The sequence below is a fragment of the Narcine bancroftii genome, chromosome 1 (genome assembly GCF_036971445.1).
Source record: "Narcine bancroftii isolate sNarBan1 chromosome 1, sNarBan1.hap1, whole genome shotgun sequence".
Classification (NCBI taxonomy): Eukaryota; Metazoa; Chordata; class Chondrichthyes; order Torpediniformes; family Narcinidae; genus Narcine; species Narcine bancroftii.
The window spans coordinates 275,044,377-275,062,509 of record NC_091469.1 but is presented as its reverse complement, the minus strand read 5'-3'; the positions used below and the strand labels follow the sequence as shown (position 1 = coordinate 275,062,509).

General features: G+C 39.1%; 1 protein-coding gene across 1 annotated transcript in view; it reads left to right on the top strand.

Moving 5' to 3' along the window:
* The window catches only part of LOC138744047 (serine/threonine-protein kinase BRSK2), a 783,696-nt gene that overhangs the window by 511,566 nt on the left and 253,997 nt on the right, over positions 1 to 18,133 (top strand). Inside the window, exon 4 of the mRNA XM_069899549.1 lies at positions 15,288 to 15,428. Coding sequence (XP_069755650.1) covers positions 15,288 to 15,428 — 141 coding nt within the window. The remainder of the gene's footprint in view (positions 1 to 15,287; positions 15,429 to 18,133) is intronic.

Genomic DNA, 18,133 nt, shown 5'->3' with positions numbered 1-18,133 from the left:
AAGGTAGCTGATGAGTTACAAGCCCTATAACTTCACAATAGCATTATTGTATTTCCATTAAATAAAATGGTATATTTTGGTTTAATACTACTTGATTGCCATGGTTTCATTGGAAATATCCAGATTATTCTAATTTCACGATCTATATCCTGCCCAATGCTTTATATGCACTGCAGTTAATAATTTGTGCCTGCAACACTTAAATAAAACAGCATGTAGTCAAGTCTATAGTAGCACATTTCCTTGTGAGTGATTAGTGCTCAGAACTAAAGAATCTAATGTGATTTTGTGCCTTGCTGTTTTAAATCCCAACATTGAACTCCCTGCTGTAGAGATAATTCTTGGTTTTCAGATTATTTGCATATCATTTGAGGTGGAAAGAAATTGTTTCAGGAGGAGAGTGGGTTCCAACATGTTTCTATTGGGATCGTACATCAACAACTCAATCTGCTGGAGGAACTCTGCGTCAGTGGTAGAAAAAATTTTATTAATGTTGTGCAACGAAACCATATAGTAAGTCTTCGAAATATTACATAACAATCAAAGACAGAAAAAGATTAAACTGCTTTTAGCTCCCTGATAGGACCTAAACTTCCATTCAAAAATCGAGACTTCCAAACTTTGACATTTTCTTCTTGCCATTTTACTTTAGAGTGTCCATTTGCTTCTGTCATGATTTTTGTGGTTTATCCTAGGTGGTTACAGGTATTATGAACTCCCATTTTAGTAAAATGGGATTATCACTGTAAGGGACAGTATAGACAGGAGGAACTGAATGGTCACAGTTAGCATATAACATTTCACACAAGCACCATCACAAGTCACAGTCTATTCCAGATTCAATACATTTGCAAAGACATTTTCATTTTGCAAGGGAGAACCATGCTGACTGCTAAAGATAAAACAGCTTTTTGAAGCAGCTGTTGGGGCCAGCCATTTTGTGGAATTCAGAGCAAAGCATGGTGTACAAATGACAGGGCCTTTTTGGTGGATCAACCTGTGCCAGGAGGGTCTTTTGGGAAGCAAAGTGCTTCATTTTGATTGTCACCAACAGTGGAGATCTCTTGGAGAGATTGGTGCCAGGGTTTTGGAAGTTTCGTGGAGGCTGCCCAGTTCAAGTTTCGCCTACAAAAGGACCAGGACTGTTGTGGCCACAGCTCGTGTGGATGGACATTTCTTCAAAGGCAACACAAGGAGAATTTATGAGGTCTGTAGCAGCTACAACTCCAGTTCATCATTAATTCTGGGCATCAAATTTCAAAGGGTTGTGCTTCAACTCTGAATTTGAAAGACTGAACTTTGAAGTAACTTTATAGATTTTGGCCTGGACTATAATGGTTTGGGTATCTCTCACACACTCACATGCACACACACACACGTACACGCACACTAGTGCACCTGCGCATAGTTGAGAATATTTAGTGTTAAGGATAGTTTAAGAGTTAAGACTATAAGATTAAGTAATAAAATTAGTGTTTTAAAATTAAACACTATCTGGTTCATGGTCTATTGCTCTTGTTATGCGTGGTTTGTAACACAGATCACTCCAGCTCCTCTTAAAGAAACACGAAAGTCTGCAGAAGCTATGATAATAGTAAAAACACCAAATGCTGGTGGAATTCAGACGGTCTTTCATCGTCCATAGGAAACAAAGATATATTGCTGACATTTCAGACTTGAACCCTTCAATGAATAAGGAGATAGGCTCCTCTTGCCTATCATTGCATGTTTCCACTAATCTTTCATATCCAGTTGGTAAACTTGTCATGGCGGTAGGAGGTTACTGATTCTCCACCTCAGACATGAGGTTTGCAAGGTGTTGTATGGGGTGAATGTTTCAATTATAAAGAGCAAAAGTGTGGATCTCCCAATGGCCACCCTTTTCAATTTCCCATCCTATGTTTGTCCATGATCTTGTGCGCTGCCAGACTGAGACCACCTGCAAATTGGAGGAACCTCTTCCATCTGGGCACACTCCAACTGGACGGCATTAACATCGACCTCCTGTTTCCATTAAGCCCACTCCCCACCCCATCTTCTTCTCCCTGTCACTTTTCCCCCAGCTTGCGCTGTCTCTCTTCTCCCCCCCCCCCCCCCCCCGACCCTTTCCCATTTCCCTGTCTCCTTTCACAGATCCAAAATCATCTCTCGCCTTTCCTCTTAACCTGTCCAATTTGGACCTTTTGGCTGTTAGGTCTGGACTCCTACCTCTCCCATTCTTCCCCATTAATCTCTAGTCGTTAATTAAGATGCTTGCCTGCTCAGGCCCGAAACATTGGTAATGCTTCATTACCTTTATTGGCACTTAAGACTGGCTGAGTACCGCCATGACAAGTTTACCAACTGGATATGAAAAATTAGTGGAAACATGCAATGATAGGCAAGAGGAGCCTATCTCCTTATTCATTGAAGGGTTCAAGTCTGAAATGTCGGCAATATATCTTTGTTTCCTATGGATGATGAAAGACCGGCTGAGTTCCACCAGCATTTGGTGTTTTTACTATTATCACAGCTTCTGCAGACTTTCGTGTTTCTTTAAGAGTAGCTCCAGCATTTCTGACTGTTTTTACAGTTATGAGGAGAGACTAGGATTGTCATCCTTAAAGCAGAGGAGGCCGAAGTTATTTGAAATTTTAAGACACATAGTTAGAGTAGATAGCAAGAAGTGCTTCCCTGTGTAGCGGTATCAAAGACCGGGAGATAAACTTAAGGTAAAGAATTAGAAGTGAAGATGGGATCTAAGGAACCATTTTATCACTCGGAAGACAATTGCAATCTGGAGCACAGTGCCCTGAGACAGTGATGGAGAGTGGTACGCTCCCTCTTTTTGAGAAGCTTTGGATGATCATTTGACTGACCAAAGCATGGCTGGCTACAAATCATGTGCTAGTAAATGGCATTAATATACATTGCTATATGATGGTCAGTATAGACATATTTGACAGAAGAGTCTGTTTGAGTCTGTCTAATTTTGATTCCATCACAGTATGGCATAATGACAGGAATCTCAATTTCAATCATTTTATTATCGCATCATCCTTTACCTTTGAGCGTGGAGTGGTTAAAGAGCACCTGGTTCTATTCAAGTTTATTGTCAACTGATTGCGCAAGCACAACCCGACAAAACAGCATTCTCTGGTCCGCGGTGCAAAACATGCAAACACACAACCAGACCTAACACACATGCAGACAAGCAATACGTGTGCAGGACAAGAATTCATATAAATAAATATTGTTTAGTGAATACGAGGATCTCAGATGGTCATTCAACATTCTCATTGCCTGTGGGAAAAACCTATTCCTCAGCCTGGTGGTGCTGTATCTCTTGTATCTCTTTCCCTACAGGAGCAGCTGAAAGAAGCTGTGTGTAGGGTGGAAAGGGTCCTCAATGATTTTATGTGCCCTCTTCAGACAACGATCACAGTAGATTATGTCAATGGGGGGGGGAACACCCCAGTGATCCTCGATGCCATTCTTATGGTCCTGTGGATTGACCGCTGATCCATTTCGCTGCAGCAACTGCACCAGACTGTGATGCACTATGATTCTTGGACTGTACTGACATTTGGCCCTATGCTTATGGGATACTCAATTTGCCTATTATAACCGAACTTATTTCACAATTCTCTGGATTTGTTTCTGCACTAAAAGTGGTCATTTTATTCCCATTTCCTGAATGTGGTGTTCATAGATTTAAAAAATTTACCTATTATCTTTATCTTGCATTTGATACTTGGTTAAAAATGGGGCAACACAAATGTGCAGCCCTTAAAAATGCTACCAAACAGCATCAGTGAAGCTGGATTCGATTCCAACCTTTGTTTCTATCTGTGTGGAGTTGGCACTTTCTCATTCTGACCACAAGGATTTCTTCTGGATACCCCTGCATCCCAGATGCCGGTTGGTAGCTTAAATGGCTACTGTAAATTGCCCCTAGATTGTAGGTGAGTGGTAGAATTTGAGGGCAATGTGGAGAGAATAAATTAATTTTGCATAACGTGCAGTGCAGACTTAGTACTCCAAAGGGCCTGATTCTAAGTAGTATGTCTTAATGATTATGTCTCTGAAAGGAATTTTGTAATTTATCATCTTCTTCGTCACAGTACATGAGAACATGATTCCTATCCATTTCCCCAAACTCTGTCTCTCACAGACATACTTGGGATAATTAAATATTATTTCTATTGTTTAGTCAAATTGTTAGGACACTATATGGACACGAAGCACTTCTACAATGAAATATTGATGAATTCTGTCTCCACTTGTGTTTTAGTTCCTGCCAGTTGTCCATGGAGCTTTATTAGTTGGGCATTTATAAAATATGAGACCCAGTTCATCCAATTAGGTCATTGAGATCTCTTAACTGAGAAAAAAAGCAAAGCTTCAAGTGCATTAACCAATCACATTAAGTCTTAAGGAATATATCCATTAAAAAGAAATGGCAGGTGTCAAACTGACACTGTTTTGTGGGTTGACAATAATTAGATAGCAAAAATTAATATCAAATTAATTTTCAATTGAAAGTAAAGGCTACTTTCTTACATATTTCAACTTTTTAATGAAGCAGGTATGTGCTAATGTGTCTTGCTTTTCCTGAATCTAAAATACTGGTATTAATTTTACTTAGAGGAACTGTGAAAAGGCAGAAGCACCCTTTATGTATACCAGATACATAAGCATGTTGAAGCCATCAGAATCTGGTGTTATTCTTTGAAGAGTGTGTTTCATCAAGAATGGGCAAATATTTCTTCACTTTAGGAAAATCTATATGCAAAAGAAGCATATTAAGGAGACCTTAAGCTTGGGGATTTCAAATCATCAGGTTGATCTTGAAGCATTTTCCATTTCTGAGAGCATAAATTCATTAACCTTCATTCTTTGTAAGTGTTTTGACTTTAAGATGTCTCAAGAATTCTGATGACACACCAAAGCATATTTTACTGTCATATAACATAAAAGCTACAACATATTTGACAGTTGTTAACATGCATTACAGTGATAAAACATATTTTAGGTACTTCTTCAAATTCCAATGTGCCACTGGACAGAGATCAATTCTCTTGATAGTTATAAGATATTGGAATTCCAAATATCGCAAGAATGTACTGTAACTATTTACTTTCTCACACACTTGTGCACACATCCCTTCACTCTCACACACACACCCTCACATGCATACTCACACACTCTCACATGCACATTCACGCACACTCACATACTCTGGCACACGTGCACACACATACACAAGCACATGCTCACACACCACCACAGAGTTGGGTGTTCTGATGACTGAAAAAGCTGCAATTGGCAAAGTGGACATTCCATATACGGTTTAATTTAAAGACACTCATTCACTTGACCTGCTGACATTTTCCAATATTTTCTATTCTTATTTTAGATTTATAGCATCTGTAGTATTTTATTTTGGAGCAAATCACACAGAACAAGATTTAAGATTTTTAAAAATTCCAAATGATTAGACGGAATTATTTCCACCAGTCAGATCAGGAAATGATTTGGTCGCTCATTCTTTCTGAGGCAAAGTCCCCCCAGGCAGCCCTAATTCATTGCTGAAATCAAGTAAAAGAAATTAAATAGTTCATATACTAGACTTTCAAGATTTTGTGCTTTTTGGATCATTTTCTACTCCTGTTTTTTTTTTGTAGTTGTGTTGGATACTGTATGACTTTTTAACCTTCATTTCCTTATGATTAAATTTATGATTAGCAAATTAAGTTTTCCTTTTCTGACAATAACTTACATGATGAATGCATTTATTATTTGCTGGTACTTGTATAACATTTTATTTCTACTATCTGTGTCCCATGTTTCATCTCAGAAACAATAATTTAGAATCTCGGGTGATGGGATAGTAATCTTCTCAAAATGATAATTAAAGAAACTATGAAGAGTCTTCATATAGTTCCTATGGATTTGGCCACAATACAAAATTGTTCATCAACACTGTGGTAGCTGGATTTAGAATTCAAACTCAGAAGCACCAAACATATTGGAAAATGCTCTCTTTGAGTAATGTCACTTCAGTATGTGTTCTGGATCTAAAAACGCTGCTGAAGCTAAAGTAGTAGTGTTTCCTCTTGTGGCTTGCTAGCTGGAGAATTGCAGCTGTTCACATCACTAAATTATTGTTTAGATTAGTGATTGTTTAGCATAATTGAGATGTTCTTGACCAAACATTTTAATGTCTTTTCAGATATACAGTCAGACCTATAAATGTGTGTTTAAATTCCCGAAGCTTGTGCATAAAAAAAAAAGCAGTAGAGGGTGTAGAGCTCGTCGAAAGAACCAAAGACTTGTTGATCCAAACCAACGCTTTTATTAGCAAAAGACAGGAGCTCTTCACAGGTGGCCAACCAGTCCGGAATGATCCGACCTGGCGAGGGACACAACCCTTTAAGGCCCAGACAGTAGGTGTGGCTAAGCTCTCAGCCAATCGCTGTAAGCACAGTCATTACATACTCTAGATACTGTAACTATATACATTAGTGATAGGTCTGTACTATCACAAAGGGTAACTAGTTCAGCCTCATATCTGTCAAGTTCCATATCCTTGACTTTTCATCAGTTGCTGAGTCTTCACCCAATATTATTTATTTAGTAGAATTTATTATATGGAATTCATTGCATAAACATTAAGTAAAAGAGAAGAAATTTTGTAATAATGAACCAGTAGTATCTAACTACACCAATCCGAGAAGGAATGAGGACAGATGAATGGAGTAGCTGGTGGAGAGAACAAGACAGAACACATGAGATTAGGAGTTGGGAAGTGAATAGAGATACACTCTGTAAGAAGAGAAATAGGCTGAAGGAGGGAATCAAATGGAATGTAGGAATGAATGCCATATCAATATTAAGAATTTCCCTCTAATTCTGCAATGCCGCTTGGTAGCTTTTACATTAATTGAGATTGAGCAACATGACCAATTGTAGATTTACTTCTATCTGCTGTGTAAATTCAGTTGCCTGATTATAAAGTGGGATTCCGCTGTCAAAGTTGGCACCCAATCGATCCAAGGTAATTTTGGCAGAATAAAAATTCTCAAAATCACCTCTGCGCATGTGGTCTAAGTAATTCTACCAGCATCTCCATCACAATCTGCTTTTATGTAAAGGCCAGGTCATCAGAGGACAAATGAAATTTTCCCATTGAATTAACAATTATGAAAGCAGCAAGATATTTTGCCACAACCAGGATTGCAGAGCTGTAATCTTTACATAATTTGTTTTTTTTCCCCTGTTTCTAAATTGAGCCCCATGTCAACATCACAAAGTATTACAAGCTGTTTTAAAACCATTTGAGTTCTGTCTCTGAACATATTGTGCTGTTGCTTTGCTTGTTTAATATTTTAAAATTATATTCAGAGAATTTGGACTTGGAATGCTAGCAATTTGTTTTGCTTTTTTTCCCCTGAGGTGTGTGAGTAATTGGGAGGAGTGAGTGGAACATTTCATTCCCCTCAAAAGGACATTGCAGCTCATTTTTAATATTTGCTATAGAGATAAACAAACATTTAGGAACATTTGGAGGCCAAGTGCGTGGTGTCAGAGTCACAGAAGATGGGTGAGGTCCTAAGCGAGTATTTCTCATCAGTATTTATCATAGTGAATGATGTGGAGCATAGGAAAGTTAATATTGATATTATGAAGAGAATCCATGTTACTAAAGAGGAGATGCTGAAGGTTTAAAACATATAAACACAGATAAATGCCTAGATCTGATCAAGTGTTTCCCAGAACATAGTAGGTGTAGTAACTTCTTTGAAAAAGAACTTTAAGCTCAAAAAAATAACTTTATCTGGAGCAGCAAAACCGTGCACACACACACACCACCACCCCCTCCCCCCCACCCCCCTCAATCCCCGGTCTCTAAGCAAAATACAAGGCACACAGGAAGTAAAGAAGACAGACAGGAAATAAACCCCTCCCAACCTCATTTAAAAACAGCTCACATTACAGCACTTCTCCCCTCTTAAAATCCAACATGCCCCAAATATAAAAGCACAGTTGTGTCATTAGCTTGCATACTCCTAAAACTTATAATAACGTCTTAGCAACAATATAATATAAAACATCTGTAAAATGTGGGAGACTCCTTATTCAGTCCACTGAAAAAAAACTGTCCAAAGATTTAGTCTGTCAGGAGGCTTGCGAGTGTGCTGTGATCTACGCACAACCCTTGATGAACCAGCAGGTACCACTGACGAAGGTGGGTATGTGTGTCTGTGGGAATATCCATCCTCTTCAGGAGACCCAGATCCCTCTGACAGTGTCTTCATCTGCCTCTCTCTGGCAAAGTCACTGGGGAACACACTTCCACAGTAGTCTGTCTCACCAATGAAACTCCATGGAACTGTCCGCCTCTGAGTACATGTGCACGTGGTCCTGATGTCTGCAGAAAACACGTCCATCAGTCAATTTAGCAACATGGGAGACAGGACCACTCTGCTTAAGAATAACCCCAGGTACCCATTGCTGATTGATTCTCACGTAGACATTGACATCTGGTTTTAACTGTCCTTCTCACGGATGTTGATCATATCCCTTCTGATTTTCCAGCTTTCTTTCCACTCTTGCTTTCATGTCCAGGTGCAGCAGGTCCAATCTTGACTTGGGTTTATGCTGAAGTGCGTGCAGTTGTAGTCTGCAGCGTAAGGTGGTATTTAAACAAGAAACGTGAAACCCTGATTCTAAGAGAGTCCCCTGTCATCCTCTTCAGGTCTTCCTTCATTGTCTGAACAGCCCGCTCAGCCAACCCATGTGAGGCTGGGTCCAAAGGGGCGCCCGAATGTGATGAATCCCATTCTGCTGCATAAACTCACTGAACAGCTCATGGGTAAATGTCAGGGCATTATCAGTGGCTGGAGTGTTAGGCAACCCCTGGACCACAAACACTTGCCTGAGTTTGTCTATGGTTGAATGAGCTGTAATGTGGCCTATGATGTGAGCTTCTATCCATTTGGAATACGCATCCACCATTATTAGAAACATCTGCCCCATAAATGGGCCAGCAAAGTCCAAATGTAGCCTAGACCAGGGGTGAACTGGCCACTTCCAAGGGCGCAAAGGAGATGCTGGTGGAATTTTCTGATTGATCCGATATTGCGTGTATGATTTTACCTTATTCTCCAGATTCTGATCCATTCTTGGCCACTGGATGTAGGATCTTGCAAGGCTTTTCATTTGAGGCACCCCTGGATGAGCCTCATGAACTTTCCCCACAATCTTTGAACAGTGAGGGGGAGGTACAATGACCCTCCCCCCCCCCCCCCCCCCCCCCCCCATCCGCACAGAAAATGAAGCCATCCTGCGGTCCCCATTCGGTCTTATGTTTGGCATAATGCTTCAGTTCCTCTCCTTTCATGATACTGGGCCATCCTTGTAAAAGGAAAGTCTTGACTTGAGACAGGACTGCGTCACTCTCTTTCCATGTTTAATCTGAGTTACCTTTATAGGTGTCTCTAACAGCCTTTCCAATGAAAACACCATCTCTGGAGGCTCATGTGTAGTATCTGGTTTCTCATGTAATGGTAGATGACTCAGTGCATCAACGTTTGCATTATCTCCACCTGCTCTGTACACAATAATGTACTGGTAGGCTGACAATATGAGAGCTCAACACTGTATCCTAGTGGTGGGACCCATTTGATTTCACTGAACAGGATCATCAGAGGTTTATGATTCATAGAAACAATGGCCAGACCTTCTTTGCCTAGCTTTGAATATCTCTTCTCAGCAGCCATTGGGATATGTGAAACAAAACCAATATGCTGCTCCGAACGGTCCTCTCTTATGTGTGAGAGAACTGCCCCTACTCCATAGGAAGAAGGATCACATGAAAGGGTGATCTCCTTATCTGGGACATAGTGAACTGGCAGCTTCGCTGAGTGGAGGAGTACTTTCAGGTCCTTGAAAGCTTCCTCCTGCTCTTCACTCCACTACCATTTGCTGCTATTGTGCAACAGCTTGTGCAGTGGGGCCAAAACCCTTGAGAGATCAGGAAGAAACTTGCCATAATAATTCACCATGCCCAAATATGATCCAAGTTCTGTGACGCCCTTTTGGCTTGAGGCCTCCGTGATAGCTCTCACTTTGTCCTCCACTGGGCAGAGCCCCTCAGCTGTGATCGTATCACACTCAGTGCCAGGAACACCCACCTGCTGCTTTTCAATCACAGCCCTGCATCTGAGAGCCTCTTCAACCTCTGTTCAGTTCCTCTTAGCTAGATGTTCCACCTCCGTAGCCCCAGAGATCAAAACATCACACAGATACACCACTACACGTGGAATCCCCTGCAGCAAGATGCCCATTACCCTTTGGAAAATGGTGGAGCTGGGCGCCACTCGAAACACCAGGAAATTGCATTTAAATAATCCCTTATGTGTATTAATTGTGGTATAGTCCTTTGAATCCTCATCGAGCAGCAACTATTGGTAAGCATGGCTCATATCCAGCTTTGTGAATGGCTTGCCACCTGACAAGCACTGCTGACTTTCAAGAAAGCCCTAGAAATTACCCAAGGCATGGAGATGGCTGATAATAGTACCAAGGATATTGGGTGGGGTTCAAAGTCAGCAGAAGTGTATCAAGTTAGCAGGGAGACTGGTATGCAGGCAAAGCAGGTGGAACGTTTTCAGCGTGGAGGGACGCACTATCCAAATGAGTGCAAATTCAAAGATACTGTCAGCTACAGTTGTGGCAAAAAAGGGAGATTGAGCTGAAGAGTGCAGGAGTTGAAAGGGTAAGATTAAGCCTGGGCAGAAGAAAGCTCAATGGGCTCCAGCAGCCACACATTACCTTGAAGTCAGACAGGAAGTAAACCCCTCCCAGCCTCACTTTAAAACCAGTTCACATTACAACAGTAGGAAGCTGGGAAAGAAAGTTTGGCATGGGGACACATGGTTAACCACGGATGAGGTGCCATAAGACTGTAGGGTGTCTAATGTTGTGCCTTTATTTAAGAAAGGATGCAAGGAAAATCCAAGGAACTACAGACAGGAGGGCCTAATACCTGTGCTGGTAAAATATTGGCAGGGTTTCTGAGAAACAGGATGTGCAGTCATTTGGAAAAGCAAGGTCTGATTAGGATTGTCAGCATGGCTATGTGCAGGGGAAATAGTGCCTCACAAATTTTACTGTGTTTCACCAAGAAAATTCACGAGGGCATGGATTTTGGCAAGCTCTTTGACAAAATTTCACATGGTAGGCTTGTCAAAAAGGTTGTATTACATCAGATTCACTGACTTGGATGAAGGTACCAAAGACTCTGTCTTTGTGTCATCAGCAAATATAGCAAAAATAGGAAAGTAAAGAGGATATAAGGAGGTTGAAGAAAAATATAGATAGATGATATGTATGGACAAAAATCCAAAGAATGGAGAATAATATCATGAATTAATTCATCTTGGTAGGAATAAAGTATATTTTCTTAACAGTAAAAATTCAAGAATTATTACATGCAGAGGGATCTGTTTATTCAAGAGTATGATTTGCAAATGGAAGTTTGCAGGTACAGCAAATAATGAGGGAAATTAGCAGAATATTATTGCTTATTCTGGGGAAATTGAATACAAAATTAAGGAGGTTATACTTCCATTGTATAGGGTTTTGGTGAGACAATGTCTGGGTGCAGTGTTGGTCTCCCCATTTACTGAAGGTTTACTGGACTGATTTTCTTATGAGAAAAGATTGGACAGGCTAGGCTAGTATTCCCAGGAGTTTAGAAGAGCGGGAGGAGACTTGATTGAAATCTATAAGATACCAAAGGGTCTTGATAGGGTGGATGTAGAGAGGAGGTATCCACTTGGAGAATCTATAATTAATGTTCAAGATGCAACATTCTTTTATTGTCATTTATAATGAAGAACATGTAATATTACACAAAATTGCCTTCTGTCCACCACAAGGTGGACACAAGCCTCTTTCACACTTGCAAGTGGTTCCAGGAATTAACGGCCAATCGCCCTTTAAAGTATCTAGAGTGAAAGGAAAATTGTCTCAACGCCAGGGTCAGATTACATCATCTCACACTGGGGATTGACATCCTTGACCCCTAGTACAATTCCCGGCATCTGCAGATGCTGACATTGCAATCAGGCAAGTGTAGAATGGGCAATTGCATTGTGGGATTGAAATGACCCAAGTTTTTGCATGAGGGCAGGAACATGAAGGAAGAAAAGATTAAAGTGAAGGTATAAACTTTGCTGTGGGAAAGTCACAGCAGGAGAGAAAGAGGCAATGGCAATGGCAGACAATTTTTAAACAATGTGGGGAAGCTGTTAGCGCTATAGCGCACAATTTTTAAAGACCATGGGAAAAAGCAATGGGGGAACCTGACTTCTTGAGTGCTCCGTGCTTACAGCCGTGCATACAGCCCTTTCTCTGCCACATGGCATTCTGAGAGGGCAGGTCCACCATCGCTTTTTCCCGTGGTATTTCTATATTATGCATGATAACGCTACCAACTTTGCCATCCTGTTTAAATTGTGGACAATAGCGCTACCAAAGGTCCCACGGCCCTCACAAATTGTGCGCTATAGCGCTACCAACTTTCCCATGCAGTTTAAAAATTGTCCATTATTGCTATTTACTGCTACCTCTTTCCCATGGTCTCTTTATGTAGGTTGGTACAACAAGGGCTGAAGGACTCATACTGTGCTGTACATAAAGCTTAAATTAGGCATGGTTAATTTTGTTTGAATATAAGATCATAATACATTGATCAGGATTTAGGGCAGGTCCACCATCACTCATTACATTGTGACATCATCAGTAGAAGGTAGAACAGTCCTAACCCTGGGGATGGCTCCTTGCAAGTGTGAAAGCATTCAGTGTCCCAGTTAGGAGTGTGAAAAGCCAAATCCCCATTCCTATCCCAGGACACTGAATGGCCAATTTAGTGGGACGCAAGTGTGAAAGCACCTATAGAGTCGGCATTAGTGCCACCTTGATTGTGTCGGAGGTTTGGATCTGGAGCTCAGGTTGTCGATGGATCAAAAAGGAGTCGGAGTTTCACTGTTTAAAAATAAGACATTCCCCATTTAAAGTTTAGAATATACAGTGCTTTTTCTCTCAATGGCTGAAAGTCTTTGGAGTTCTCTTCTTCAAATAGTGGTGGAAGCATCATCTGTGTATATTATTAAGGCAAAGATAAATAGATGCTTGATAAGCTAAGGGGTAAAAGATTATCATAGTCAGGATAATGTGATCTATTTTGTAACCGCGTAAGAATACACCCTTCTCACTGTAGTAACTATAGTGCACCACTGTGGGGTGTATGTATATGTAAATGAGTGTGTGTGAACAGTTTCCTGAGATGGTGGAGTAAAGTCTCTTTTGCTATTTGAATGTTGCATCTCTAAGTTATTTAAGAAGCCTCCCAAGTAACTCCAGAGACGTAACAATAGATTAAAGGACGACGTGGTTTTAAGATTACAAAATAGAGGAGCAGCTTAAACTGCCATGTGGCCTACTCCTGGTTATGTCTTAGAAAAGATTTATGAAATTGACATGAAGTGGGCAAGGAACTCTTTGCAGTATTACATCATTTTCAATATTTTTGATTTTTTTTGCCATTACATTTACATTAATTCTTCTCCCTCTTCGCATTTCCATTTGCAATCATTCACCATACACGGATGATAGCTAGCTAGCCTCTTCCCTGCCCACCTTTAATCCTGCTTTTTTTCATTCTGCTTTTTACCATGTCTTAGAAAGTGTTTGAACAATGTAAATTGAAACGATGTTATGGAGGTCAACTAGAGAGCACTTCTACTATAAACAGCTTTCTGCGGCTTCAAGGCCGTGACATCTATGGGCATATAGAGCAGTTCTCTTGCTGTTAGCCATGGTAATTGGAAATTGGTGTTCTCCGTAGGCCTTGATTGGCAGCAGCATCCCAGCAAGTCAGTATTTTAGTGCTAGTCCCAGGGCCCTTTATTATGAAAGTATAAAAATGCCATTAAGCACGATGTCAGCTGAATCATTGTTTCTGATGTTGCTGTCTCAGCATGACAGCTAGCCAAGGTCACCAAGAATGAACCAACTTCCTAGCACCTTGGGATTCCATTCTGCCATAGCAGTATTCTTAAAAAGTAAATGGAGACTAAAAATATGCCCCTTTAAAATATATTTACAACCATGGTTCGGGCAATGGCTTTATTACATATTTTAATTGTAATACCTTCAAAATTATCTGCAAATACCACTATGCAGGAACCATCATTCATTCAAGATTATGTTATTGTCATGTAATAAACAGGAAATGTGATATTTCATGAAATTTCCTTTCATCTACTGTAAAGCAGACAAAGATTCACAATCAGCAGAAATTACTCAGCGCCCCTTATAGCCAGAGAAAGAGAAGCAGAGAGTCCGCCCAGAGTCACTGAATATCCATGGATTCGTCTCCAGCAAATCCTAGTAATATCTGCTAGTTTGATGGAAAACTCATTTGTAATGTGTTTTCCCAAAATTTTCATCCTTTGTGTTTTGGAGGAAAGGAGTCATTTTACAATATCATTTATTCAGATGTTATTGTTTTAATTATTCCCATTTCCAGTACTAAAGCTGAGAAATTACTACTTTTGATATTAATGGAAAAATTCTAAAATGTCTGTTTACTGTTTTAATGTAGTTGTAAACCTTTTTAATAGGAAACAGTTAACATTTTCACTAAACTAATAGCGAAATGCTATTATTAAGAAACATTACCCGTTACCCAAAAGTGTTAAATATTTGAATCTGCCGTTGGGGCGATTCCAAACATAGCATATTGTGGTTTAAAAAAGTGCAGGATAGACCTGTGACCCTGTTCACAGACTTGCGGATTTCTGACACTTCCCATCAATTACCAAACAAAAATTCTGCATTTGTGAAGGATTCACTTCATTCATCAGAGAAGGAAGGTTAATCTCTGGGAAAGTTATGGTTAGGATGGCAGAGTCTCGACCTGAAGTGCTGAACGTCCAGAGATGCTGCAGGTCCTCCAGCAGTTCATTTTTAAACTCGAGACTACAGCATCCACAGTCCCTTGTGTCTCTAAGATTAATTTCGTGATAACTTTGGATTACATATGTTATCATTGAGCACGAGAAGGAACTTGCTGATAGGGCATAATGGTGATCATGTAAAAACTTTTGAGGTTCGTTAAGATAGAGCCTCTCATTAAGAATACTCTGCCAATTTAAGATGTATTTACTTAGCTTGCATTGCCTTACATAACATTTTAGATTGCTCCTCTTATTCTGTGTTCTTTCATTTCTCAGGTACTTGGTGCTAGAACATGTTTCTGGGGGAGAACTCTTTGATTATCTTGTGAAAAAAGGGCGGCTGACACCAAAGGAGGCCAGAAAATTCTTCAGACAAATAATATCTGCATTAGATTTCTGCCACAGTCATTCAATATGGTAAGCTACAAACACTGATCTAAAAATGTACCATCAAGTACTTAAATGCAGAGGACAGAATGTGTGTTGCCAGATAACTATTCCAAAGTTATTGAGAATTATCACATCAATCGAGAAAAGGTTCTGTGGACATGTGGGCTCTTTACTTTTGGGATGCTATTAAAATTTGATGTAAGTGATAACTTTAGAGTCTTTTGATATCAGATGACTTTCATCTGAGAATACCAGGAAGGGAATTCATCTTGAGACTGGCATCAAAAACATGCTAATTATTCAAATTCCCTCAGAGATGTTGAATCTTGGAAAGTTTCCTTATGGGTAAAATAATTTACTGCAACATCCAAAAGTAAAGTCATGTTTACTTGGCAAGCATCTGTATTTTCCTAACAGCTATAGTTATTTAGTGACATTGACCACATGAATGACATTGAGGTATTTTCATAGTGCTGAATTTGAACTGAATTATTGTTGATTTCTCAAGACCATTATCGATCAGTAATTTCCACAGTTCCAACACAAAAGTAGAAAACAATCCTATCTTTTTATCGGAAAGTTGCTGCCACTCATTGTGCCCAGAGCCCAATTCTACATAAATCATTTCCAGTCCTCTTCTACCTAAACTTGGCTTTACTTTTTTTGGGTCACATTTTAAGGTGAGACCATCTAACATCAGTAACTATGATGTTATGTGATCTTCTGCATGGGTAATCATCTATTTCTTTCTCTCTATCCTGTGATTTTTTTTAATAGCTTATTTAAAATGTTTTGACCATACATGCAGTCAATTACAAAATTAAAAATTACAAGTACAAATGTAAATCCAGAATTTCCTCCATGATGGTTATGCCCCAACCCCCACACACCCAAAAAAAACCCAAAGAAAAGAGTAGATATAAAGAAAAAGAAGAAAAAGAAAAGAAGGAAAAGAAAGCAGAATGAATTGCTGAAAAGTGCCGCACACTCCACGGAGATCATAAATTGATGGTTTTTTTTAAGAAGATCAACACAGGTTAGGTACAACACAATTAAAGATTTACATCTAAAAATTGTATATATGGATGCCAAATTTTCACAGAGGGAATACAACTATGTATTTCTACATTCCAATGGGCCATACCTAGCTGTGAATCAGACTTCCATGTGACTGCTATACATTTTCTAGCCTTACCAACACAATTTTAACAAATTCTATTTGATATTTAGATAGTTTTGATTTATCCCTCTTATATTACCCAGTAAGAATAATTCTGGGTTTTATGGAAATTTAATTCTATAATCTTCTCTAAGAAATTTCATAGATTGACACAAAAAGGTCTCGCTTTAGAACATAACCAGATTGAATGTTTAAAAAAAAGTTCCTACCTCTTCGCCACATCTAAGACATCGGTCTGATAAGTCTGAATTTATTTAATTTCTGGGGTGTGAGATATAATTGATGCAAAAAAATTATATTGCACTAATCTATATCTTACATTTATTGCATTAGTCATTCTATCCTGACATAGTTCAGACCAGGTTTCCTCATCTACTCTTACATTTAAGTCTGATTCCCATCTCTGCCTGTACTTATGCCTGCTTGGTGGGGTGGGGGGGGGGGGGGGGGGAGGTTCCCATTTGAAGTAAGAGATACATTGCTGAAGTAAATATCTTTGTATTTCCTTTTCAAATCAGAGTCTCCACCTCACTACAATTTGGTTAAAAAATATTTTTTTACCCACTTTATCCCTTAGATACATTCTTATTTGAAAATAGCAGAAGATTGTGTTGTTAAGAATTCCATACTTATTTTAATTGTTGAAATGACATCAATTGTCCTGCTCATAACAATCTTCAATATATCTAATTCCTTTAGAAGACCAAATTTCAAAAATGTGACTGCCCATTGTACAAGGTGTAAGCCTATTATGAGTTGGGGGAGTTTTGGGAGATACCCAACTTGTTCCAATATCACTATTTATTTTATACAAAATATTGTGTTTTATCAAAGGGATTTCTCTCTCACCATTTAGTAATTTTACATTCCATTTATATATAAAATCCTCCACCATTCTCTCTTCTATTTTATCCAATTCTATTTTCACCCATGCAAATTTATCTCCTTGCTCAAAAAAAGAAAGTAAGAAATCTCATTTGAACTGCTCGATAATAATGTTCAAAATTAGGAAGTTGTAAGCCTCCCAGTTCATATTTTCAAGTTAATTTTTCTATAGAGACCCTCAACATCTTACCTTTCCAAAGTAACCTTCTGACATATTTATTCAACTCCTGAAAGAACCTCTGAGGCAATGGTTTGGGCAGTGATTGAAAGAGATATTGTACTCTTAGAAATATATTCATTTTAATACAGTGTTATGGGTAAGGCTGTCCATCTATTTAAATCTTCTTCAGTCTTTTTGAGTAAAGGTAAATAATTCAATTTGTATAAATTTTTTTAAATTATTGTCCATATTTATTCTTAAGTATTATATCCCATTTTCTGGCCATTTAAATAGGGTATTTCTTTGACAGTGAGTATATCTCCCCCTGTAAGTGCATAATTTCACTCTTATTGCAATTTATTTTATAACCCAAAACTTTTCCATAATCTTTCAGTTTTGAATATAATTTTTGTAATGAGTTCGCTGGTTCTGTCAAATATATCAAAGCATCAACAGCAAATAAATTAATTTTATATTCCTCCTGGTTAACCTTAAATCCCTTAATGT